The sequence below is a fragment of the Podarcis cretensis genome, assembly GCF_951804945.1.
Source record: "Podarcis cretensis genome assembly, chromosome: 7".
Lineage (NCBI taxonomy): Eukaryota > Metazoa > Chordata > Lepidosauria > Squamata > Lacertidae > Podarcis > Podarcis cretensis.
In genome coordinates, this window is record NC_137176.1 from 58,447,534 (window position 1) to 58,475,061 (window position 27,528).

The 27,528-nt window shown below is 41.1% G+C and overlaps 1 protein-coding gene across 2 annotated transcripts; it reads right to left on the reverse strand.

The window, feature by feature from the left end:
* Positions 1–9,225: 9,225 nt before the first annotated feature.
* ARMC1 (armadillo repeat containing 1) lies at positions 9,226–27,511 on the reverse strand. 2 transcript variants are annotated; one of them, XM_079984677.1, is made up of 7 exons: positions 27,234–27,511; positions 24,006–24,205; positions 22,043–22,134; positions 16,618–16,807; positions 12,489–12,605; positions 12,314–12,388; positions 9,226–11,554 (listed from the first exon to the last, which is right to left on the reverse strand). In XM_079984677.1, exons 2-7 carry the CDS (start codon positions 24,177–24,179, stop codon positions 11,363–11,365), a joined length of 840 nt encoding a protein of 279 aa, XP_079840803.1. In that variant the 5' UTR covers positions 24,180–24,205; positions 27,234–27,511; the 3' UTR covers positions 9,226–11,362. The 2 variants fall into 2 exon arrangements, with proteins under 2 accessions (XP_079840803.1, XP_079840802.1); XM_079984676.1 differs by having other exon boundaries at positions 24,006–24,202; positions 27,234–27,510.
* Positions 27,512–27,528: the final 17 nt, after the last annotated feature.

A 27,528-nucleotide genomic window follows, 5' to 3' on the forward strand; every position in this document is an offset into this window, starting at 1 on the left:
CAAGTGGTGTGATACTGCTTTAAATGTAAATTAATGAGGTTAATAAGTCACAAAATAAAGTTTTCCATTGACACAAGGGAATTAGCTGCAGCATGGGTGGGGAACTTACCCACCATCTGCTCCCTGAACATTTAACTAGTGAGGTCAAGGACAGGACCTTGTGTATGCAAAGCATGTAATCCACTCCTGAGCAATGCTTCTTCCATCCAAAACTGGGTGAGTTTGTATGGAACACACTGTTCTTCAATGCTTCATGGCTATTGATAGGCCTTAAACACTTTGAATTTTGGACAAGCTTACTATACTGTTAGCCCAGTGTTAAAAACGTGCACCAGCATTGGGTGATCAATTACAGATATGTCCATATTTTCAGAGAGTGCAGGCTGTTGACATGTTCAAGAAATTGTATGCACACACACCATTGCCAATGTCAGGAAACAGCTTATTTATCCCTAAGGAACTTATATGGTCATTGTCACCACATGTATCATTTCCATAAAGGAAAAGAAGTGCATAGCAAACACAAGTGGTGAATATTTTGCCAGGCTTCAGACATTACAGATTGCACAGACTGTTTGCACTAATTCCCTTTTATAATATGTATTCTCGCATTGAGTACGTATTTTCTCCTAAAAGTAGTGTAGGAAGACCACTATGTGTGATGCTAGGGGGTTGTATAGCAAACATAAGAAAGAATGTCTAACTGCAAGCACAATAAACCCTTCTCTCCCCCCACCCCTGTGCCAGCAATGGCTGTAACTCAATCTAGCCAAGGAGAGCAAATCTGCTAGTGAGTTATGTCTGCTCTTCCCAAAGGAATGAAAATAAGAAGTATATTACATTGCCGACTATTACACATTATATTTAATGATAGCATGATCCAAGAGGGATTTCTGTATTACAAACAGAGACCTAATGTTTTTGCTAATACTGATGTAGAAACAATATAATTTATTGCTTTTTAGAATGTCCCATGCTAAAATTATGCATACAAGGGAGAAATTAATGTATATGATTCTGAAAAACAGACACAGCAAAAATGTGTAGAAGTAATTTCAAAGGGGCCGTCCCCAGTTTATTTTGTATCTAAGGCATCTTCCTGGTCAATGAACCTCTGTGAAAGATTAATGTAGTTTGAACTTTTATTGAGGAATATCATTTGTGCACTGTCACATTTAGCACAAATGGTGCTTCAGTCACAGTTCAGTAATATTCCAGCATATTATTTCCAAGGCATTTGAGAGTTTAGAGAATTATTGAAGGGCATGCTGTACTCATTTGGTAATAAGGCAGAGTACAGTTGCAGTCTCCATATGATTTCAACAAATGGAATCTCTGTTAATTCCGTTGCACATAGAAGATGGTTATGTGATAATCACCCAAGTGAAATAAACCCTGTTGGAGAATATGAATGGAATCGGGCACTCCACAAGGTCTTTGGCAAAAGCTTTTTTTAAAAGGAAGAAACTGAACCTAGAGTTGTCAAAGGCTATTTGTAACAAAATATATCCCCCCCCAAGGGCCAAGAATAGCTCAGGGTATTTTCCCCCTTGCCAGTCTGAGGTAAAATATACCTCCCCCAGGTTATAAATACAGTGAACAGCAAAACACTGGTTTACATCTGAGGCGGTGACTAGACTCAAGAGCAATCAATGTATCCATGGCAGAAGACACAATTCATAGAAAGGCTGTGCTCAAGAATAGCCCCCCTCCCCCCATGCATGCAGTAAATGCTGAGGGAGGGAGAGTGGGACTGTGTCCACCAGCCCCTCCCCTGACACAGATAACCAGATACAATCACTGACACAACCTGACTCATGTAACCATTTTAAACACAAGTGGGGTGGGAGAGTATTGGCTATGTGGAAGTCTACTCCCCTGGCCAGGACCAGTCCTACTATTAGACAAAGAGAGACAGCCACCTCAGGCAGCAGATGCTGAGCAACAGAAACAGAGCTGTGCATGACACACATGATCTGCCCTGTACCCTCTAAGCTAGAATTCTGCCTTCAAGTGCAGTGGTGGATGAGTGCCCCATTGCCAGTGTCAAAATAAGATTCAGTTGCCAGTGTGGTCAGCTTTGGACATGGAATGAGGCAGGTGGACTGTGTTGTCTTGTCATGTGCTTCAAGCAACACAATGCCTTTGGCTGGCTCTTTCCAAAGCATTCCACCAATTTCTGTTCTCCCTTTGCTTTACTTTTATAATGCTACTTTGTTTTAATCCTGTCCACTCTTCAGAGCATTTCTCTTGCATTTAATTGGGTGGCGCTGTGGTCTAAACCACTGAGCCTCTTGGGCTTGCCGAATGGAACGTCGACGGTTCGAATCCCCACGATGGGGTGAGCTCCCGTTGCTCGATCCCTGCTCCAGCCAACCTAGCAGTTCAAAAGCACGTCAAAGTGCAAGTAGATAAATAGGTAGTACTCCAGCGGGAAGGTAAGCAGCGTTTCCGTGCACTGCTCTGGTTCGCTAGAAGTGGCTTAGTCATGCTGGCCACATGACCCGGAAAAACTGTCTGCGGACAAACACCGGCTCCCTCGGCCAGTAAAGCGAGATGAGCACCACAACTCCAGAGTCGTTCGCGACTGGACTTAACTATCAGGGGTCCTTTACCTTTTAAGGTAGTGCATAGGTTCTTCCCCTGCCCACTGTTCATTACGTAGAATAGGATATCCTGCTGCTATGCACTTGATCAGGGAAATGTTGGTTGTTGTTTTTTCCTTTTCTTTTTAGTAAAAAACTTATTTTTTTGAGGTGGGGGGAGGTTATCAGCTTTTTATCATCTGGAAAGACTCTAATATAACCATTTAGCAGGTGTGTGTATGACTTTAATTTTCTCTCTAAGTAAATGGTACAGGCAATTTGAAACAGTTTTTTCAGCTTCGTCCAAGACCCAGATGGAAAACTGTGAAAGCTTAATTTCTGAGGGCATTCAGGCTGACAGCTCCTCAAGCAGGAGGCTTAATCCAACTTGTGTGAAGATAGTAAAAGGCTCTGCACAAATGCTAAGAATCCCAAACTGCTTCCATCTATCCATGAGGCTAACTTCAACCTCTAAAAATAAATAACATGACAGCCATTTAACAAGAGACAGGACAGGATGCTGTTGTCTCTTCAAAACTACAAGGGAAGCTTCAAGGCGTACTAGGATGCAGCCATCCGGACTGGATTGTTAAACTGGACGTAAACACAAATTACAGCTTTTCTTGGAAAAAGTATAATGGGGATAGCAATGATGTGAAGATCTGCAGGTGCCTGAAGGGCAGTTGCTCAGCTTTGCACCACCCATTGGGTGATTGGAGATAGGAGGACATCAAGGGGAGGGTGGCGGCATGGTAGTGATAATCACAAGGGATGGGCGAATATGTCAATCTCGGTTTCTCATTTTTCCAATCTTAAATTCCATTCTCCACATTTCCACATCAGTTTACATTTTTTAAAAAACCAAAAAAAACCCACAATTCATTGTGAAAATTCCATGGCAGTCTGTGGTTCCCCAATTTTTGCTGGGGTAGAAACTGCTATCATCCCTGACAAAGTGCCTTGCCAAATGCAAGGTGGCTCATTTAAAATGAGAATCAGAGGCAACACAAACACAAGTGAGTGAGAAGATTAAGTATTTTATTCTAAACAGCAAGCATTATATACATTACCAAACAAGCACTTCGATCTGCCACTTGGAAGCCCTCAAGAAGTAGCCTCAGTTTGCAGGGCCCTGTGACTGATCATTCTGTGCATGAACCCGATTTATAGATAGCTAACCTGTTAGCCTGCATGGCTTGCCTGACAGCCTACATGCTACTAGCTACATGCAGATTATTCATTAACCACATCTCCCAATGCCTTACTTTCTTCAAACAATGTCTAACATCAAAGAAGTTGAAGGTATTCAGCACTATCACTTTCTTCCAACAGATTAGGACTAGGAAATTAAAGGCTGTTCTTCAGCCATCAAAGAGCTTAGAGAGGAAGAAAAGGAAGGAACAGGGGCAGGAAGAGGGCAACCAAGTTAGATCACTAAACTCCTCTAAACACAAATATATTTGGGATAGATTGCCCATACACAAAGCTATCTTGGACTGATGGGAGCTAGATTCGAACATCTGGAGGGCCACCCATTTCCTCGTGCCCTGCATTATAAGGAACAGAGCAAGACAGTAGCAGATCCTCGGAATATTTTTGTTTTAATCATTCATTCCTACTCCTCCACATGCAAGACATAAGCCACAACCATCTACATAAAATGCAGTGTTGTGCCTGGCCTCTCTGATTCATATTCTGCTATACATAAGCGTCTGCTGTTATACATCTGTTGTGGTGCAAGCGATTTTCTGCACTTTTATGATCTGACTCAGTATTTGTACTTCTGTCTCATAACTGTGCTGAAAACATCCCTAGCTGCACCGCTCTGTAATTGGTATCAAAATATTTGGTAGCAGAATCAACAACACCCACAACTTTCCACTTTGCCTTATGCCAGTATGGAACATTAGGGCTTCCTTGTACGTTTTCGGCAGGGTGTGGGAGTGCCGCTGGCTTGATTTATTTTGGAGAACCGTCAGCATTGCATTGTCCCTGTGCAGTTTTGTGAAACTTATATATGTTTGCAGCTTTCCTAGGATCGAGTTTTGTAGATCTGTCGTGGACCACTGATCTCCGGAAAAGCTGGTGGCTATAGACTGAGCCCAACAAGAAGTCCAGCATTAGATCTATCAGTGACAAATAAAGGCACATCATGAGGCTCTCATTATAAGGGATGAAATATATGTGTGCACGCCTGAATAGTTCAGTTGGTTAAAGCATGGTGCTGATAACAGCAAGGTCGCAGGTTCAATCCATGTATGGGACAGCTGCATATTCCTGCATTGCAGGGAATTTGACTAAATCATCCTCAGGGATCTGTAATTCTAAGACTCTATTTCCTTACAGCAACTTCATAAAATGAAAGTCAGGATGTGGAGCTGCGTGATGAGTTAAAAAAGCTAATCTCTGACATATATTCCCCAACTATTATTATTATTATTAACCATTATAATATATTTATACCCCACCTTTTCCCCTGATGGGACTCAAGACTTAGCTTCACCTAGAGAATACAACTACATTACTCAGAGGAGGGATGGGGAAGCTGTGGTCTTTAAGAAGTTGTTGAACTCTAACTCTTATCAGTCCCAACCACTGGCCAAGCTAGGTTTTAACTGATGGGAGTTTGAGACCAACATCAGGAGAGCCACAGCTTCCCTGTCCCTTTTTAAACACTGATCTGTATTATGAGGTCGTTGCATCTGCTCTGTCCTCTCCAAGTAGTCCCAACAGTTCCACAGAACACTTAGGTAAAGAAGCAAGAAGCCTAAATTATCTCACCTTGAGAGGAGGACCAGAACACCAAATACAGTGTTTAGTTTACTCACCAGAGATGGTGACTACCCCTTTAAAATGCTCCGTCACCAAGGGAGACATCTTCCAGGCTTTCCTACCTGCTAGTCTATAGGACTCTCATCTCACTCCCCAAAACACACACAAATATATCTAGCAGCTGAGGGAGGAAGAGAGGGGAATGCAAGTGTCTATAGTGCCTCCCTCAATACACCCGAGTATTTAAATATGTATGCAGTTTCAGGGGAGGTTTACCACACAGAAATATGGGCACACCTTCTTAATTTGAAAAAAGTGCTGCTGCAAAGCCTCAGAAGAAAATTATGAGGACCACCTAATGTGGGACCTACTGTGGTTTTCTGTGGGTCCCACAGTGTATGAAAGCCTTCACATAATACAGCTGCATATGAGAATGCTCTCTTCCCACAGACATTTGTGCTGCATGTGCAGATGTCGTTGGCAGGGCTAGCTAGGGTGCAAGTTGGGGCACAGTTAGCCAGCACAGCCCTGCTTTCTTCCAATGCAATGAGATGAACTTCCAAACAAGGCTGACATTGCCACCTTATCAATTGCTTCTGCAAACCAGGCCTCTTACCGATGCGTTTTTTACTGTCTTATACAAGCATTGATTTCTACAGGAGGTGAAACAGTCAACTCTTGAAACCCCTTTACAATCCCTTCTACACAACCTGTCTGGTCTATCACTTGAGTACTTCATGTACCATTCAACTCTGCTTTTTGGGGAACTGCCAGCGCTCATTAAAACATCTTACCAAGTACCAACTCAGAGTCTGGGGAAGGAAATAAGATTTTTGGCTACCTCTCCATTCAGGAGCCCCCTTTCCTAGTGTGCCAGGAAAAAAGCTGTTTGGTTTTTTCTCCTCTCAGTTTTTGATCACTAAGCACCCAACCAGTATAAAATTCTAACCTTTGCAAAATCCTAAGCACAGATCTTGGAAGCCTTGAAAATATAAAGGAAATGGGGAACGAGACCCTAGGTTTATTAGATTCTTTCTAATTATACATACAATTATATCTCAAATGTGCATATGGTACCAATTCCCTTTCCAGATTTTTTTTTCATAAAATGGTCGCATTCTACACCACTGGCCTATAAATAACCTCAGCATTGTACCCAAGCAAGGATAGCATGGTCAGAATATACTTTGATGTGAGAAAACGGCCCCAAATACCTGCACACAATTACCTGCTGTAAAAAGAAAATAAAAGATCTTGGAAGTCAGTTGACTGAATCACTTTGATGGTGGTAAAAGAGGCTACCTCATCCCAAAGCAGGGTCCAAAAGTGATTAGACCATTCAGTTCATCACTGAGCAAAATCTGGACATACATCATCTGCAGTTCAAGTTCAATAGCCCATCCCCAACACTCCACAGGCTCTCTAACATCTAAGGATGCAATCCTAACCCGACTTACCTGGGAGTGAATCCCAATGAGTCCAATAAGATTTAACTTCTAAGCAGACATGGTTAGGACTGTGCTGTAAGATTGGTACAGAACGTAAGAGGATGCTTTAGTAGCAAAAGCAACTTGAATATATAGACACACACAAGGCAATATCTACCTACCAGGTTGCTCTTGCACAACTTTGGTTCATTAAAAAAAATACATTTGTTTGTTTAAAGGAAAATTGTGCAGGAAAAAATATGATAGATTGCACCCATGATAGCCTTTTTTCATGTAGACTTACTGTTGTATGATTTACAAAATGATATAGACAGCCCAATACCAAAACTTTTGAATATTCAAATATTTTGCAGGTTACTTGGATAGGTGGATTTGCATTATGTTTTGAAATTATATATCTTGTCATTCCAATGTGCAGTTTTTCCAACTCTTCCCATCTTAGCCATATACACTATTCATGTCAAAAAAGAAAGAACATATGAAAACCACACATTTCCTGTGTTGGCTCTCCACCTCAGCATAAAAAAAATTAAAATTCTATTAGAACTCTAAAAAAACCCTGAGGAATCTACTACCAGATACTGAGAGAGGGACGGAGAGAAAGAGAGACAGACAGATAGACAGACAGACAGACAGTCAGACAGAAGTAGTCCATCAGTTCATAGGCCTATCCTGCTGCTAATCTACATATTGCAAAATGCCAGGATAAATCATCATGCATCCAAAAATCAAAACTAAGTGCAATTCAAAAGCTTGCAGTCCAGTCTCTTTCTCAGATACTGAGTTTCTACAATAATATTTCTATGCTGCCATCTAGTGCAGCATTGGCAGAACATGTATGAAATTTCAAGATGAATTTAAAAGAAAAAGAGTGAACCCCAATATGAGACATTTTATTTTAAAATATGATGCCTCCCAGAAAGCAGCTTTGGAAGGCATCATATTTTAAAATAAAAAGTCTTCACTAATGTGAAGGTTGGCTTTTGCTGAGAGGGGTGGAAAGGTTGCATTTCTGCAATATTGGAAAAATATTGGAAAAACAAGAGTTGGTTACAGGCTAAATATGGGGGGGGGCAAAGTAAAGAGGGAGCCAAAAATAAAACCAAGACTTTGTGCTTGTCAATTGATAAGAATACATAAGAATATGGCTTAAGAGGAATGCTGAGAAATTTCAACTCTGACACACAGAGATTTGGAGCTATTAAAAATAGGACATTGCATCTAATCAGAATACATTCCCTAGCAAATTAAATGGAGTAATCTGACTTTTGGAAGAATAAAGAAAACCGATAGCGTTTTGATACCAATCATGACATCATAATAGGGGGCCATGGGCAAGGGGACAAGGCCTTCAACAATGGAATAGTAAGTAGTAGAGCTGAATCAAGTCTCATATACCATATACTAGAATCCATACCTTGTTTCTGCTAACAAGCAGCGTTCTGTAGCTTGCATCCACGGACATGGCAACCTGAACTCTACTTCCATGGATAATAATAAGTTTCTCATTATCAATACACAGGCACCCCCAATACAAGGTGTTGACGCGGCAGCTAAAAAAGCCAATGCAATTCTGGGCTGCATCAATAGGAGTATAGCATCTAGATCAAGGGAAGTAATAGTGCCACTGTATTCTGCTCTGGTCAGACCTCACCTGGAGTACTTTGTCCAGTTCTGGGCACCACAGTTCAAGAAGGACACTGACAAACTGGAACGTGTCCAGAGGAGGGCAACCAAAATGGTCAAAGGCCTGGAAACGATGCCTTATGAGGAACGACTAAGGGAGCTGGGCATGTTTAGCCTGGAGAAGAGGAGGTTAAGGGGTGATATGATAGCCATGTTCAAATATATAAAAGGATGTCACATAGAGGAGGGAGAAAGGTTGTTTTCTGCTGCTCCAGAGAAGCAGAAACGGAGCAATGGTTCCAAACTACAAGAAAGAAGATTCCACCTAAACATTAGGAAGAAATTCCTGACAGTAAGAGCTGTTCGACAGTGGAATTTGCTGCCAAGGAGTGTGGTGGAGTCTCCTTCTTTGGAGGTCTTTAAGCAGAGGCTTGACAACCATATGTCAGGAGTGCTCTGATGGTGTTTCCTGCTTGGCAGGGGGTTGGACTCGATGGCCCTTGTGGTCTCTTCCAACTCTATGATTCTATGAAGGTGCAGTCCTGCTCCCTCAATTGTGACCATGAGCACATTTTGATCCTTATGAATTCTGAAAGCAAAAAGCACCAGCTTTAAAGAAAGGGATGGAGACTCTGTGGCCACCCAGATATTCTCCCTGTAGTCCCAAAAAGTGTCGCTAACGGGGAGGATGACTGGAGGTGTGATCCAGCAATATCTGGATGGCCACAGGTTCCCCATTCCTGCTCTAGAGACAAAAACCCTTAAAAACTCTTATAAAACTAGAGGAATGCCAGTTCATTATATTACACTTTTATTTTACAGTATTTCCAAAGCTCTTTTATAGATGCTTTAACTGGGAGAGCTGCAATACTGACCAAAGGAAAAAAATATATACCTACAGATTGATTACACAAGTTTTAATATCTACTTGTACTGAACCATTAATATCCAAAGGGGTGTGTCAGGTAGTGCAGTTGGTGTGCGGCAATGCAAATTGCACAGAGAGAGAGATGTTAAAACAAAAAGTAAACATTGTATCCATGGCTACACAACAGAGGGCTTTGCAAACACGTTTGGTACTGTAACATTCTAGACAGCAATATGCTTCGAAATACATATTTAATACAATACATGCCTTAGAAAGCTTGTATTCTGTGCGTGTAAACTTCAACCAAATAAACTAGGTACGTTAAAAAATAGAAATAATAAAATCTGAAAGTAAGCTCTTTATCTCAAAAGTAGGCTGAATTTATGAGAACTTTGATTTGTCATTGGAACTTTACACTTCCCCCTGCAATTTTGTTTTTACTAATAAGCGTCTTGATGCTACTTAATTACTGCTACTGTGCAAGAAACAGAGATAAGACCTCCAAAGGGGCAAAAGCACTGCCTTGATACGTGTACGTCACTGATTTAAGTAAAAATTCGTATGGATCACACCACAAAAAGAAGCACTGCAGAATCAACTTTAGGGTAGCATTGCAGTGTCACAGCTGTATTCCTGTGGTGCGTACAAGTTGTGCACAAGGTTTTCTAACGCACTGAGAAAAATCCCAGACAATATTTCAGTAACCTAATTGCTATGCTTAATATTTTGCCTACTGAATATTTACTTGCATGATCCTTTCTGGAAGCTAGGCAGAGACAAGATGTGATGGTCCAAGCACCTTAATTGTCTGCGAGATCGCCAAGCGAAGCCAATTCTTCAGGCGCAGGTTTCCTTGTTGTCTAGACTAGGTGAGTGCACTTACAAGGACTTTTTTCCAGGATGCCCACCCCCCTCTGGGCATCAGGCACATGCTGGCTTTTGCCCTGCTCCAGGCTTCACAAACAATTTTTGGATTGCTCCATATTTCATAATGGTTGTCCAAAGGGTATAAAGGTGGAATTGAGAAGCATAAAAGGCAACTGGGATTATACATGAAATTTCCACCAAGCGACAAAAGTCTAGATTGTAGGGCAGTGGCACAATGGCATATTAGGCATTTTATTCCCTCCTACCCACCCACTGGCCACTATGTTACATTTTTAGCTCTCATTAAACCAATTGAAAACAATATCAGAGTAAGGCCAACATCACACTTTCTACCACAGACAAATTCTGCAACCAAGATGTCACTGGAGCAGGTTGCAACTTTTGAAACCAGAGCTTCTTTATCCAACCTAAATTGCAATCAGTGGTTTCTGATCATATTTACAAAGTCATAGGCATCATTACAAGCATATACTTTTTTACAGATTATTTACTTACACGTTCACATTTCCACCTTCATTTATTTACTAATGTTCAAATTGCGAGTGGTCAAGGGCTGACAGTTTAGAACAAAAACAAAAATCCCAGCACATCAAGGGCTGTAAAGTTCAAGTTTGAATCATTCTTGTTGCAATGCACCAAATGGAATAATGACATACCAGCTCTGAACCAAGTGTGCAGGGGAAGGGAATAAATGGTAAACAATTCGGGTTTCCCCCCCATTAGAATGACCTTCCAGGGGAAATATATAATTTGAAATAAGGCAAAAAGAAAATGAAAAAAGGCATTTCAATCTATGCAAAAGTAAGGGCTAATAATTTCCTTGTACAGATGTCCTGAGATTTGTACTGAATGGGTTCTGTATGTGTTTATCACTAATATTAACTTAAAGCTCTATACACTCAACGAAGTTTGGTTAATCATGGACCCATATTAAAAAGTGAGGCAATAAAACATATGAGAACAGAGGTGAGGGCAAGGGCATTAACAAATGCCTCCATCTTTCTCACCGGCCTGAAAGACCAAATGTCCAACAAAATGTAAAAGACAGCATATGTTTTGTGTAGTCTAAAAATTTGTTGTGATAACTTATTGCAAATTGCACTTGGCAGTTCACCACACCAATGGAAAACTGGCCCCCTGTTGGTTCACACAGTCCTGTAAGCCTTGATTCAAAGTCACCAGTAGAAGGATCTGGAGAGAAAGTTTGCAGCTGAGCTCAGCCAGCTGGCTGCACCTTCTGGGTGTGATCCAACCCGGGACACTGCTTTGTCTTGCTCCTTTGAAGGGCTTTCATCTTCTGGCAGATACTCAGGGAGGTCGGTATTCTGTTCCACTTCTACAGGAGTATCTTGGAATGGAACCAGCATCTGTTTAATGGGATTCAGAAAGTCGTTTTACCCAATCTGACCTTGCTGCGAAGCTCAGCATCACTCATTCATGCAACTGCTGTTTTAGACATAGTTCAGAGTTTTAGCAAATCTAGGAACTGTGACATGCAAGATAACTTTATAGGTCTGAGCAAAGTAACCCCTCCATTCACTTCCTGATAAGCATGCCCCTCAACCAATGGGAAGAGTTTACCTACATTATAGCAGGCTTTAGACCAAGCCCTTGGAGACCTATGTAATTAATTTGAGTTTCCGAAACGTTTGTGCTTAATATAATCACTGTAATTCAGAAGATTGCAAACGCTCTTAGCAACATGACATTAATGCCTTCCTTACATAAGGCTATGTTGCACCTCTTGCTAACTGAAATCAATATTCTACAATGCTAAACCTATGACACACTTTCAACTTCTACCAGATTTTCCATGTACAGTTGGCATGAAAGCTCCACAAAAGAAGCAGCTTTCTCTTGTTTCAGGAAGTGAGGCACCCTGTATGAACACACTGCTACTTACATTGCATAGATATAACATGCCTTGGATTCAAAATAGAAATTAAAGGAGACGACACACACACACACATCCACCAAAAAGCCACATCTGCATACAATTTCATGTATGTTCAGCCAGTGGGATTATTGCTGCACCCAAAGAATAGACCAATTGCATTTAATTCCTTTTCTTTAATTGCCAACGCTACCAACAGACTTGTGTTCTAAATTACAAAGCGTTCTCTCACCTCTTCTCCACTTTCACTTTTCACAACTTGCTGGGCTTTCATAACTTTGGTTGATGCTATTGCTGTTGCCAGTGCCTATACAACAAGAAAATGGAAAAACAGAAAAGAAGAGCAGGTGAGTAAGTCATTACTCAGCATCAGAAGAATGTAAAAGGCAAACTGCTGCAAACCTTACCTCTGCTTTCAAATCTGATCTGATTCGGACTACACATCTTTGAACTGCCATTTGAAACGTGAAGCTGATGACCCCTTTAATCTTCAGCAAGGCCTCTTCGCAAAGGTTTCTCCGAGACTAAAAATTAACGGCACCAGTTATTTGCAAACACCTAATAAATAATTGCATATGTTAAACACAAATCAGTTAAGAAACAAGACACATGAATTGAAGCAGAATGGTGCTTTTTAATATATATATATTTTAAAAGAGGAGAGGGAATGGCTCTGAATTTAGCCATAAGAGAATTTAAAAACATCATTCCTGCCTACATTTTGACGACAAACCAGAATGGAATCAACTGTGAATAATGAGGGGAAAGTGCTGAAAAGCAAAGCAAGCTTTTCTCCGTATGATCAGCTAAACAGTCCCCTGTGGTTAAGTTCTGACTGACTGCAATGCTCATTGATGAGCAGTTAGTGTTTAAGTTGCTATTTATCAGACACCTTGTATCCATACTGACTGAATGCATCAAAGCAGCTGTTGTATCCTTCAGCTACCTCATCTGTGGCAGCTCATGGACATCACTGCACTGCACAAACTGAACTCTGATTGCAAAGGAAAATGTCCGCTCACAAAACACACAAGTGAACGGTTACGTTTAAAGCAAGTGACAGGGCCTACTGTGCAACAACACGACACTGACCTGTGCTAGTTGCACCTGCTCTACGTTAGCTCAGCGTGCTTCCGTGCATTTACTGAGTGTCTCAAAGACATCATCATACAAATAAGTGGCCTCTTAGAACTACCACAAGCGCAATATGAAACACAGCCTGGCCTACATAATCATGTATATGAGCTGCTTGCTTGGTGTCTCACGACACAAACACATTCTTCTCAACCAGCACTGCATTCTTAACTCCCTCCTCAAGCCTAGCTCCCAGGTTTATGGCTAAGGCAGCAGGTTGGCTCAGATGTTACAGGAAGTCATGGTTTTTGCCATATTAACAAGCCTACACAAGCCTCAGGCTCACACACTTCCCTCCTCCTCTTATTTTGCATAGCCACCAGTTTCCCATTGCATCCAAATTTGGGGATGCAGGTTCCTTTAAGAGCAAGAAAGGATCAAACCATGGTTTCAGAGCCTAGTCTGTTTATAAAACTAAGTTTAGCCAAAGTACAAATCCAAGTCCATACCTTATGGGGAACTCCCAGTCTCCTCGCAAACAACACAAGACGTGGGGAGCACACAAACATGAGACTCATTCATAAGTACTATCAAACTATGGTCTGACATTACATGAGAACTGGGAACCACAGTGGAACATAGGAAGATGCCTCAAACAGAGTCATACCATTGGTGCATCTGCTAGCTCAGTATTATCTACACTGAGTGTCAGTGGCTCGCCAGGGTTTCAGGCAAGACACATTCCCAGTCCTACCTGGACATGCCAGAGACTGCAGCTGAGATCTTCTACATGGGAAACAGGTGTTCTACCACGGAACCAGAGAATACACCCATTGAAACAATATGTAAAACTTCAGCATGTACATCAGGCCAACACAGGTGAAATAAGATTAGTCAAATGTGCTCCGATTTTCAAGTTGTGTTTTTTGCTTCAAAGCAGCCCCATACAGAGAGCATCATTACAGTGACCTAGCCGGGGTGTAACTGGGGCATAGATAACCAACACCAAGTTCATCCTCTATACGGAGGCTGGAAGAAAAATGAACTAAAATCCAACAAGTTCATGTTTGGCAAGATTAAGTCAAACTGCTGAATTTTATCAGGGTTTCTGCCTCAAGAGTAACATGCAGATACACCTGACTATGCATTGGAAGTCTGTATTTATGAGAAAGAACAGTCCTACACACACACACACACACACACACCAGTATTGTTTAGGGGTTGTTGTGACTGTTATTGATATTATATTAATTTTTACATTTTATAATGATTTATGTGGAAATGGTTCAATTATGGCTGTGCACATTTTGATGTGTTTAATTATTATTTTTGTTATGCTTGTAATTATGCAAATCTTTTCACGTTGCGAGCTGCCTTGACCATGGTTTTAACTAGGAAAGGCAGCATACAAAACAAATTATGGTGGTGATTATGAGATGACAGGGCAAGCAGGAGTGGTGACAAAATGTTCATGATGCCCACTAAAGTATATTGCTGGGATATACATAGAGCTTTAGACAGTAATTACATAAGATTTCACAAGAGAGACCAATTAGTATCATTTCTGTGAAAAACGAAGTACAGCTGTTCAGTTATTATTGTCCTTTAGGGTTTGCATTTGCTTGCTTGCTTGTTCTTCCGGGTTTTTTTAACTGCCTAAAATCTTAAGGAAAAAGAGGCAAAAAGAACATGATTATCCCAGTTGTTGTTGTTGCTGTTGTTATTATTTCTACACTTGAAGATAGCTTACATTTCACGGATGCATGTAGGTGCGCATGTTAGAAGCACCTACCTGAAACTCAGAACTGCTGCAAGTGCTGACTATAGTTTAAGATAGCACTTGGAGGTTAAAATGATTTACAAACAGTGTTTTTCATTGCCCTTTGTAGACTGAAATGGCATGCTGTGCACAAACTAAAAATCAAGTAAAAATCTCCCTAAGAGCAGAGAAGGTTTTGAGGACAGCTTAAAAAACCAAATAAACTTTAATACACATTTGCCCCTTTTTGCTCTTGAAGGAATATGCTGCCAGGCCATCAGCAGTTAAGGAAGCCCTCCAATTTAAGTATGTCTACATTTCTTACTGCATGCTGGCTACTAGAAACAAGCAGCTTTACCTAAACAGAGAGGAGTAAAACTGCAAGGATCTGCATTAGCATTGTTTTAGTAGAGCAATACAGGCAGCTTTGAGATATGCTGACCACAGACCATTTACAGTGGTAAGGCGTATTTAAATTGGCAGGCAAAACAGAAACAGGCAGCATTTTTCTGGCTTTTAGAGAAGCTTTAGAGACAGTGATGGGCAAACAAATGAGCTACCAAGTCAGTAAACATAATAAGGACAAGACTACTGGAACTGATTAAACCTGGCTTAAAGAAGCGGGTCGGGCAGAGGAGGGGAGAGAGAAATAAGGAGAGAGCAAAATGGTGGTGGCAAGAAGAGGAGGAAGGTAACTCTGGGAAAGGAGGGGTATGCATATGCTCATTATTCATCCGATTAACAGCCACTGACTTTATTAAAGAAGATGGGATCTATATACAGACCTGGTTCTCTTAAAAGGCTTACTTAGGCCCCCCACCCCCAAACAAATGTAAGCCAGTGCAGCAGAAGATCAGGTTTGATAATTTAAAAGGCTACAAAACTGAAACAGAGACCTGAGGGCACTTGTGGATAACATGCTCAAACAGCCTTGCATGCTGCTTGGCAGCCATAAAAAGGCAAACATGACCCTGGGGTGTTATCTACAGGGGAATGGAGGATAAATTTATAGAAGTTATTCTGACATTGCATGGAGAATCCACTGAGACCTCATTATTACAACAGTTATCCAATAGCCAAGAGAAATCTCAGGCAATGAGAAAAGATGTTAGGAAGAGCAGGCTAAGAAAATTCAACATTTCCTTAGGCCTGAACAATGGGAAGTTGATAAATTGTTATGAATGTCTCATGATGTGAAGAAGAAAAAACACCGGGGGGAAATTACCTTTCATCTGATGGCTAGGTTGATCAACCTTTTCCGGTATAAAGTATCACTTGTTGGGTAGCAGTAGGGATGACTGCTACTGGGAGACCCTGGAGAGATGCTGCCCGTCAGTGCAAACAGTACTAAACTAGAGGGACCAATGATCTGACTCAGAAGAAGGCAGCTTGTGATGTTCTGATGTCCAAACTTAATGCAGTCAATTATTTAATGTGACCTTTCTACTGTCAGCTTCTTGGGGGTATTTAACGTTTTGCACCAGTAAATTCTGATGCACAGTAAATTCTACTAAGATCAACTCCTACAAGTTACCGACATCTAAGAGATTGGTACAGACTTCATAAATGTTATTATGTTTATGGCATTTAGTACAGAGCAGTCTAAGCTGTAAACTCAAGGAATGCTTACAGAAAACAAGGTGCCCTTCACACACCTTGATACATAAGTGTGCATTGTATGCCCCAAAACACCCTTTTCTTACCGAATCATCAAGGCCATCTATGTGTAACACGACTGTTTTAGCACGTTTATTTGTACTTCCCAGAAAAAACTGAGCTTTCCGGCGCCGTGAATTCATCTCGTTCACATTGTCAACGTCGGACATTGTGGAAGTCTGAAGAATATCATAGATTTCAGAAGCCAACAATTTTGTCTCTCCTGGTGTGGTGGTCCTAAGGCAAAGCAAACTGAGGTTTGTATGGATTTTGCTTTACAATCCTTTGTATTTTAGTTTTGTTAAATATATTTCTTAACAGCTTAATACAGTCTCTAAGCAATTTACAAATAACATGATATATATAACTCAGAAATTAGGGTACAATGCAATGCAATAAAATAAAATAATAAAATCTGAAAGAACAAAAACATGGCACCGTATCTGAAACACCTTTAGAGTCATGGTTCCCTTCCCCCTTCAGCCTTCCTCTCACCAAGGCACATCCTGACTCACCAAATACTACACATCACACTCAAGTGTTGCCTTAAAGGTAAAGGTAAAGGACCCCTGACAGTTAAGTCCAGTTGCAGATGACTCTGGGGTTGCAGCATTCATCTCGCTTTACAGGCCCAGGGAGCCGGCGTTTGTCTGCAGACAGTTTTTCCAGGTCATGTGGCCAGCATGATTAAGCCATTTCTGGCGCAACAGAACACCAGAACCAGAGGAGCGCACAGAAACACTGTTTACCTTCCCACCAGAGCAGTACCTATTTATCTACATGCACTTTTTGGGGTGCTTTCAAACTGCTAGGTTGACAGGAGCTGTGTTGCCTTACATCGACACAAATCAATGATACCTACTACTTATTCAGTATCACTTTCCCAACCTACACCCACACCTCATTCATACCCACCAATATGCACAAACGCGCCATCCACTCAGTGATTCCTTTTTTTTAAAAAAATAGTTTTTTATTAACCAGCCAATCAAATCAAATTAAATCACATAAATTCCGAATTACAAAGCCGAATTTTAAATTTTGTTGGGGGGGACCCATATTTCAAGATCCGAAGGGGGATTCTGATCATCTTCTTGCTACTGCATTAATGTCCAAATCAGTCCAAAACGATCCAAACAGAGTTCATAATTCTATCCAGTCTTATCTTGCTGTTTCCACATCACATCTTGTTCATATATTTTCTCTTTTTTCTTTATGATCTCTTCTGATAGTCTCCTTAAGCCGATAAACACCAATAATAATCCTGTGTGAATTTTTCCGTTCTTCCAATCCTCAAATCGAGATGGTTTCCATATATCATCGCCTTCATAAATAACATCGCTCTTTCCATCATTAATCTCGCAAAACTGTCGCTCTTAAGTCCCACTGAGGAGTTTCACCCACAATATAAAACAGCTCTATTTCTCTATTTCTCCTCTCAGACTTAAGTCCTCCGACAGAACTTCCCAATATGGCGACAGCATTTTTAACTGCGTCATTCCAAAGCTCTTATACATTCCACGCTCTTCTTAAAACATGCTTTGGTTCGAAAGTTTATCTCCACACAGCCTTAAATCCACAGCTTAAGTCCTTAAAACGACATTTCTGACTCGTGAGGGGAGGGGATTCTTGTTTAATCACATAAGGAAAGAAAGGAAAGTTTTTTTTCCCCTCCCCCATCAGTCATTTGCCATACCGAGTCTTGGCGTATCTTCTCATGATTTCTCTTGTTCCTCCGACTCGTCTTATTTTATCAGAGATCTCTTCTGTTAGCAGTCTTTACTCCCCCTTCTTCCTTGAGATATGTGCATTCCTTCATCCAAATTGTTTCTTCTGAAGTTCTTGCAGCTAGTGGCGCGGATGAGGGACGGCATCCAGGAGCACCGGAATCCCACAGGAGGGCTTTGTGCCTAGTGCCCCCATCCCCACAAATTCGGGGGTGGTATAGGGCACAGCAGGCAAGGCAGTCCCCCCCACCATCCTGGGGAGGGCAGGGAGGCTAATTACTCCCATCATAGCCTTCAAATTACCTTGTGTGGGTCGGAGAGATGTTATTGTCAGCCATCTTCCGATGCACCCCCTAGTGGCCCCTCCACTCAGTGATTCCAATACTCACACTCAATCACCAACCACTTTCACCAGTCGAGTCCTTCCACTGCACAAAAGTGTACTGCAAAAACTAGGGAGACAATGAAACCATTCACTGACAGAGCAGTATATATAACAAGGCAGGCGGCCACTCATCAGTCACACAGATGACCTGCACCCCCTGCACCTGGTACTCCTTCCTCTCACCAAGAATTGCCCACAGACAATTCAAACCACACAGGAGGAATTAAAAGAAAAAGAAAAACTCTGAAGCAAGGCACCCACATCACAATCCCAACACCCTTTGCCTCAGCAGTACAGTCCTGGTTTTATAAATTTCCCAAATGCAGCTTCTCAATATGAAGCTAAGCGATGCATTAACTTCCTCTTATGCTGTCTGGTTATCTTTAGCTGAATTAGGAACCATACATACATACCTAATTTTATTTGGATGCCGCCTTTCCACAGTTCAAACCCCCCTCAAGGTGGTTTACAACATTACAAAACCCATAACTACAACGTAACTAAAGTATTTATAAACAATAAATAAAACATTAAATACACAACCAAACTGAACAATTTCCACATAAATCACAACAAAATATAAAGATCCAAAAAAACCCAACAGCAGCAACAGAAACACCCCCCCCCCAAATCAACCCTCCCTCCAAACAACATGAAAACCAGGCAGACATCCATGGTTTCCATACCTTGTCTGCATGACCCTTCTAATGCCCCAATATGAAAAGTTTTCATCTGACTATCAAAACTGTATGCACCGACTTAATTCCCATTGAGGTTTCTTGCCCACACTATGCAGAGAGCCCTAGCTGACTAGGAGTTCTATTGAACTGGGCTTCTTCACCTCAGCACTACTCCCTGCAAAGTTTTCTCTGGAACTCTCCTCTCTTTCCAATATTCCTCTTGCTCTCCCTCTTCTGCCTATAACATCCATCCAGCATTCTCGTCCTCCTGTCTCAAACCATGGATCTCCTTGTTGTCTTCTCCCCACAGATACTCTGCATTTCACAATAAGAGTGAACAGCAGCCACTTACTTTTGACAGAATGCCATCCAACAGCACCATTAGACCAACAGAAAACCAACTGAACTTATCTGCATTGCCCCAACTAGGGTTTTATTTCTTGCTCAGAGAAGTGGGGTGGTTCTTTATTTGATCAGAAAGCAATGGGTATTGCATTTTAATGTACTGAAAATATGATGAGTGGGGGGGAAGTATTTAGTAACACAAGCAACTTTCTGCATCAGCTGACAAATGAGGGACCAAGGGACCAAGCAACATTGCTCTCCTTTGGGTAACTACAAAAACCCAAAGGAGTCAAAGGAGTAAGAGGAAAAGAAGAAGGCCACTGCCAGTCTGGCTATTTCCCTTCCATAGGTACTGACCTCAGCCTGGAATACTGTCAGTCTGGCATCTTTCACATACACTAACGTCAAATTAAAATATGCTGCCCCTTTTAAAAATAGCAGCTTGAGCAATCTTTGCTTTTTATTCCAGCAAGCTGTCAAGAAAGGACGGCATATCAGACAAGAGCCTGTTTCAGCATTTTCCCTTCATAGCTTTTTGATTTGCACGGAAGACTACAGCATTTCTAACATCTCAGAATTCAGACAATGCCCAGCTATCAAATTTAATGGATGCTTTAAAATACTGCTTGTTCCATCATCATCACCTATTTCCAATTCTATGCAATGAAGCCCAAAATTATTATTTGAAGGTACTTGGGGGGGGGGGGGAATAATGGTTTCCACTAAAAAAAAAAAAGAATTGAGTGACATGACTGCTTGAAGCAAAGAGTGAATTTCAGCACATACCCTCCCCTCTGGAAAGTGGAGAAATGGCACCCAAATTTGCAGGTTGTGAATGGGACAATGATCTTCAGGGAGTGTTTTGGTACAGCTATAGATGAGCCCCTAACCAGTTTTGAAGATTTAATGTTTAGCATGATTGCAGAACATAATATTTGTATAAGATCACAAAACAAAAGTTGGTGTTTAAGTTGTTTTGCAAAATGCTTACTGAACTCCGAATTCCTGAAATATTTTCAATTCTGAAAATTTGTAGTATGTATGTATTTCCTTCCGACCAACAATTATAATTCTGACAAAACATATAACAAAACAAGGTGTATCTTCAGATCAAGCAGAATTATTTTGGTCTGTTCTAATTTGACACACTAGATGGCGGTATTACCTTTTATTACGATGTCTTGCAATTCATCCAACACTGCATTCCCAAACTGCACGATACTCTTAGTGTGCATGAATAATTTATCTTTTGGCTAAGTGTATAAAATGTTCACAACCCATTTAAAAGTATACCATATAATCCTGTTTGTAGTGTCAGAGAGGGCATCTTTTTCTTCAAATATCCTTTTATGGGGAAGGTGTCATAACAAAGGGTCCAATTTTAGAAGGCTATTTGTGACCTTCTAACCATGGTTAATTATTTGTGAGAAGTACAAGCAAGTAAAATTGTGTTAAATCAAAACTGAGGCAGTGGCTTGGTTTACAGGATTGTGTGCATCTTATCATACCTGAAAGGGACTCCTGTGCAATTAAATACATAGTTACTGAGCTAATCGTTTTAGGCAAATAATAAATTGGGGGGGGGGGGTGAATAGATCGGTTTAGTCCAAGTAGTTCAGTATGAGACTCTGAAAGAGGCATACTATCTTGGAATAGAATGCTTCGAGCCAAGTAATTGGATTTTTGCTTTCATTAACGAGCCACTTAGTATCAAGAACTACTGAACATACCAGTATCCTCACAGTGTTTTCAATGTTACATGCAAAGCCAGGAATTCATGTACAGTGGTACCTCGGGTTAAGTACTTAATTCGTACTTAACCTGAAACTGTTCTTAACCTGAAGCACCACTTAAGCTAATGGGGCCTCCTGCTGCTGCCGTGCCGCTGGAGCCCGATTTCTGTTCTTATCCTGAAGCAAAGTTCTTAACCTGAAGCGTATGTAACCTGAAGCGTATGTAACCCGAGGTACCACTGTATTGGAGATTATGAAAGGAATCTGCTTGAACAAGGAGGCCACCTTTGCAATCTAATTCCCAGGTCCCTTATTCTTAAAACAATTTTAAGACAGAAACACACTATATACCGCAATAGTCTGATAGTTTGTAAGGGGGTACAGACTCCCTCATAAGGTGGTGGTAGGAAGGAAATACGTACATACTCCAACCTTCACTGGAAGATTTTAAAGCAAAGGTTGGATGTCATGGATGCTCCAGTTGAGATATCTGTACTGCAGGGAGTTAGACCAGATGACTCTTCGGGTCCCTTCCAACTCTAGAGTTCTAGGATTCTATGATAAATTATGTACTTTTACTATAGATAGCACACTATACTTACTTTTGCACGACGGTTTGTAAGCTCAGCATCATACCCAGTTCACTTTTCATCTTTTCTCTGTTGGCACGACATTCCGCCAAATAGCGGAGAGCCTGTAAGAAAGGACAAGTTAAAGTAATCTAATAGAATAATGCTATTGTTTCTAATTTTTCTTTTATACATCTCTCAAAAATAAACAATATCAATTTTGAAGATATTTTATGTAATGGTTAGAACATATGCAATTTTAGTTTAATAAGCTGCACCCCAAAATATTTTTGGTGTATTCTTGTCTAGAAAAATCCCAGTAATTATATAAATATGATTTTGACTAAATATTGAATTAAGAGAACTGATTCTTTCAGTTGTGTATCAGCAAATATAGTATCATATAAAACTAAGTTAACATTTCCAGCAAGTTGCGTATAATGGGATAACTCAAAATATGAATGTTAAATGTGCAGCTGTTCAAAGCATTGTATTTGCATTGTTGCTGCTGAAGGAGTGTTTTTGCATTATATATGTATAAAACTAGGAGCTGCACTCCTGCTTGCTCCTCTCATAAACCCACCTACCAGTTTCCCCATCCCAACTATGCAACTACTAAGCTCGCTTTCACCTTCATGTCATTTCTGAAGCCACTTCTCTCTCATTCTGCAGTCCTGCTTTACACCCATTTTCACCTTCACCCCATGTCCTTGCCTCCTCCCCCTCCTTTTGCGCAATTCCCCCTTGCACACCTTCATGGTAGCTTCCTGCACCTTCCTCCTCCCACACATTGCACCTACAAAGCACCCTTTTCACCATCCCCTCCTATCCTTTAGACCTTCCATCCCCTTTCATCTTCAGCTCCATTCCCATGCCTCTTACCCCTCCTTTTTTCAATCACCTTTACACTCCCATTTTCACCTTCACTCCTTTTTCCTCCACCCTCCTCCTTTTCTCAACTCTTCCTTGACACAGATCACTTCCTCCTCCTCTCTCCTATTCTGCAACCCTTTTCCCACATACATCCCATGCTGATCGATATTACTGAATCTTTAAGATGAATAGATTTTAAGAGCAAGCCTGTCAACTTGTTCAGTTGGAGAAGGATAAGTTTAGTTGACAGATGTTGTATGTATATGGGTGCTTGCTTTTGGGAGGTAAATTGTTATCATACAAACAATTTGGGTTTTTCATTGTTCTACTTAGCATCATATTTTCTCTGAGCTCTAAGACTGCATGTGTCACGATTAAGTGACATTCAGAAACAAGAGGACCTTCAACCAGTTGTCATTGTGTTGTGTAATTGGTCTTGTACCAACTTTAATGTTTGCTTAGTTCCTAACAGCTCTGATACAGCATGTCCATTGCCCTAATACCTGCTGAAGAGTATTTCTGTTATGTTTCATTATTAATTTAGACTGCCAGCTTACACTTTATACATTTACCTGGGAGTAAGGCCCATTTATTTCAGTAGGACTAGATTCTGATTTGGAGAGTGGGAAGATGAGAACTATGACTACTTTTACCTTGGGGTGGGGGCGGGACCTGGCATCAAACAGAATTAAAACTGCTCCTGAACTCTCATATTTAATATACATTGCTAAATTTTGGTATCATTCAAAGTTGCATGAATAAATTTCTTTATTTCTTTTTAAAGAAATCCTCCACTTCAATACCATAGTTTCTCAGAATGTACCAGAGTGACAAGAGCATAAACTGCATTTCAGTTTTGCTGCATCTGGGATTGTCATTTTTAGGTATCCTCTCTGGCTAAGAATCTGTGCTATTACAATACATCTTTTCTTCTTCAGTAAAATTTTCTAAAATGTTTTGTTTTAAGATATTTTATGGAAACACACTGGTGTAAAATATGGTTGCAACAGCCAATGAGTGCTTATTTAATATTAAATCCTGAAATTTAGAGTGCCAATCACATAGTCATACTACAGAATGCATAGGAAAAAAGTTGCACAGTTAGGAAACAGATGATACTTACCAGCAGGGCTGAATGGACAACTGGGGGATTGGGATGATCCAAAAATAAAATAAGGCCTGGTAGACATCCCTGATCCTGGACAATTGCTCTTCTGTTTAGGGGATCAGCTGCAAGGTCCCTCAGCTGATTAACTACAGATAACGCATCAGGCTCTTCACTCATGCTGCTGTTCATTTTTGCTTGTCATACATAAAATTCTGCTGGAAAAGAAATGTTATTAGAAATATTGTGGAGTTAATGGCCACTGTCATTAGCTTGGTGTGGTTCAAATTATATTTCCTTAAGTAATTCTTTAGGAGTCTTTAAAAGACTACATGTAGACACTAGTCAGCACATGCTGCTCAGATCACTATTCAAAATTCAACAAAAAGGCAAACCTAAGACACAGTATGTATTGTTTTAAATTTTAATGCACTCAAAGTTCCCATTTCCTTCCACCGAAATCAGACAGCAAGTCAAAGAATCTAATACATAGCACATCTTATCGCTATTTCAGCTATCAACAAGAATTATTCCTAATCCACAGTTATCACCATCTTATACATATAAAGATATGTAAAGCTTGACAATGCTCAACCCTTTGGCCCATCCCACTATGCAAGGACTCCCAGCTTTACCCCAAAAGCAAGTAAATGGGATAGGTGGGTGAAATAATCACTAAAGTATTTGCATTTCACCTTCACATACACACAAAGCACAAAAACATAGTGAAAATTGGCTCCAAGTTTTTAATATTGTGAAGGCTTCAGTAAGAATCCAAAATGCTATTTTAGATATAACAAGGGCTTCCATGCATTGTGAACATAACATTTCATATACAGTGGTGCCCCACAAGACGAACGACTTGCAAGACGGAAAACCCGCTAGACGAAAGGGTTTTCCATTTTGGAGGTGCTTCGCAAAACGAATTTCCCTATGGGCTTGCTTCGCAAGACGAAAATGTCTTGCGAGTTCCTGCGGGTTTCCCCCCCCCCTTTTTCCCCCTTTTCCTAAGCTGCTAAGCCGCTTATCAGCTGATCCGCTGATAAGCCGCTTAACAGCTGATCGTTAAAAGCCGCTAAACCGCTAATAGCGCTAATCCGCTAAGCTGTCAATGGGCTTGCTTCGCAAGACGAAAAAACCGCTATACGAAGAGCCTCACGGAACGGATTAATTTCGTCTTGCGAGGCACCACTGTACAGCTTTCAAAAGTGCCTAAAGGGACTATTATACAGTAAACAGAACAGAATTCTCTTGGGTAAGCAAATGAAGGCATGTGGTTGTTCACGCAGCATATGTATTTATCAGTTGGAATGCTGGATGGAATATGAAGGTATACAATCTCCATAAGGATCTAATTTCCAAAATTGTGCATTGGAATTATCATCTGAATAAAGGAAGCATGGCATGAGTAGTGGAAAGGCAACCTTATAAACTGCTGCATGCCACCCCTGGCAAAACAAAACACAACGCACCGCCAGAACTTAAATTCAATAACTAGATTATTAGAATAGCAATTTTCAAACTTTGCTCCAGAGAATCCTCATATGCTTATCACAGGTTCCTCAATTGAAAGAGCCATGATGACAGTCAAGGGATTGAATCCAACCAAGTCATACTCAGAGTAAACCCACTGAAACAGACATGTTAATGATATCCAATGATTTGAATGAGTCTACTTAAGTATGGCTAATGTTGACAACAACCCAAGCTTCCTAGATAGACAGCTTGCCTATTTCTCCCTGCAAAGTATGAGGACATTGTTGAGTATAATCCAGCGTGCACTCACAGCTCACATGCAGCAACAATGAGGACCAATATGGCCGCTGTTCTCTATGAAATGTATGTTCACCTTAGTAAACATGGTCCAGAATATTCTGAATGCACAAGGTTCTTGTGTGTAGACACCCTCAAGTTCTGCAGCAGACAAAGCAATGCAGAAAGGACTCCTTGAAGGTGGAATCTGAAAACCACTGAGCTAAAAATATGAAAAACTCCACCATGACTAAAGTATTGAGAAATTAAACTGGTCTGGAAATCAGGATATTTGTTTCCATGAAGCTAACTTCAAAAGCTGTGCTTATTATCAACCCTAAATACTGTATGTGGCTTTTACTGAAATTGATGGTCCTTAGGGCCACAGACAAATATTTGTGCTATTTACTGCTTCAGAATTACACAAATATCACCAAAGAAACTTGATACAGCTTCTGACCACAACCTGAGCCAGAGACTGACAACATTCTCATATTAAGAATTATATGTAATTCATTAAAACAAATATGCCTCATCTATTTCACTGTTGTTTTTTACTTACTTCAGTGCGCAGCACAATCCTATATGCACGTTTATTCATAAATCCCACTCTGCCAGTAGGGCTTGCTCCCTGGTAAGCATGCACAAGTTCATACTCAAACACTGCCAGGTGTACGCATGCCTTCTTAGAAGTCCTACTTGTTTAAATAGGACAAACTTGCAAGCATATACACAGTCTGATAAAAAAAAAAATCAAGACCCAAAGAAATCACTTTTGTTTCTCTTTTGAAAAACAAAAGCAACTCACCATATAGCACTGTGGCTATATTTAAACACCAAGTCTTAGATGCTGCAGCAAGCCTTTTCTAAAATGAAACAACGGTTAACCAAATAGTCAGCCAAAAGTAAATCTAGCTCACTGCGACAGAACTTCATCCCAGATGTGGACATCCAAGATGCTATGTTGGTCATTTGTACTATTTCTCGTACTGGTTTGTATCGCAAATATATCAGAAGTTCAGTACACAAGGGATTGCTACCTTACATGCCAACGCTTAAACCTCCTCCCCATTCCCCAAGGCCAGATAACTGAAATCAGCTTCTGCTGCTATCATATCCCCAATTACCTGGGAGGGCTGCCCATTGAACCCAATGGAAATTCCATCTGAGTAGACCCACATAGTACCACACTTTAGGCTAGCAGGGACTAAGCCCCACTAAACGAAATTGGGCTTAAATCAGGGTAAACATACATAAGCTGATACTATGGAGAGAAAGGCAGCCATTAGAAACTCCTGATGTTTTGATGATTTAAAATAAGAGCTTGTGATTGGGGTGGGAAAAGGTCAGGGGACTCTTAGGTTACCCTGCCCGGGGTCACTCTCCTTGGTCTGGCTTCCCCTGCCTTCGGTGGCCCAATACCCCTTGACCCTCACCAGGCTCCTTCTCCCCACCGACTCCCCACTCCGAAGGTCCCCCATTCCCCGCCCTCACTTTCATAGGATGCGAAAGGGGAGGCGCTTTCTTGCTCCCGCCCCGCCAGAAGAAGGAACGGTCCAGGTCACGTATCTGCTGCCGCGGAGGCCGCCCTCGTGCGAAAGGAGGCCGGGCGGGGAGAAGGCGCTTTGCACCCCGGGGCGCCCGGCCAGAGGTCAGCAGGATTGGAACCTTCTACCCCCGGAGACAACATTCACCCAGCCAGGCGGGCGCTCACAGGTCTCCGGCACCTCGGCGCTCCGGGGGACCCCATTGGCTGCAGCCGAAAGCACCTCCTGGCCAGTCGCGGCTC

Excerpts from the sequence above, each read along its gene's own strand:
- ARMC1 (XM_079984677.1), bottom strand. The coding sequence starts at position 24,179 with ATGAACAGCAGCATGAGTGAAGAGCCTGATGCGTTATCTGTAGTTAAT. Across the intron at positions 16,808-22,042 it reads TTACAAACCGTCGTGCAAAA|GACCACCACACCAGGAGAGA; the intron begins GTAAGTATAGTG and ends GCTTTGCCTTAG. Across the intron at positions 11,555-12,313 it reads AAAGTGAAAGTGGAGAAGAG|ATGCTGGTTCCATTCCAAGA; the intron begins GTGAGAGAACGC and ends CCCATTAAACAG.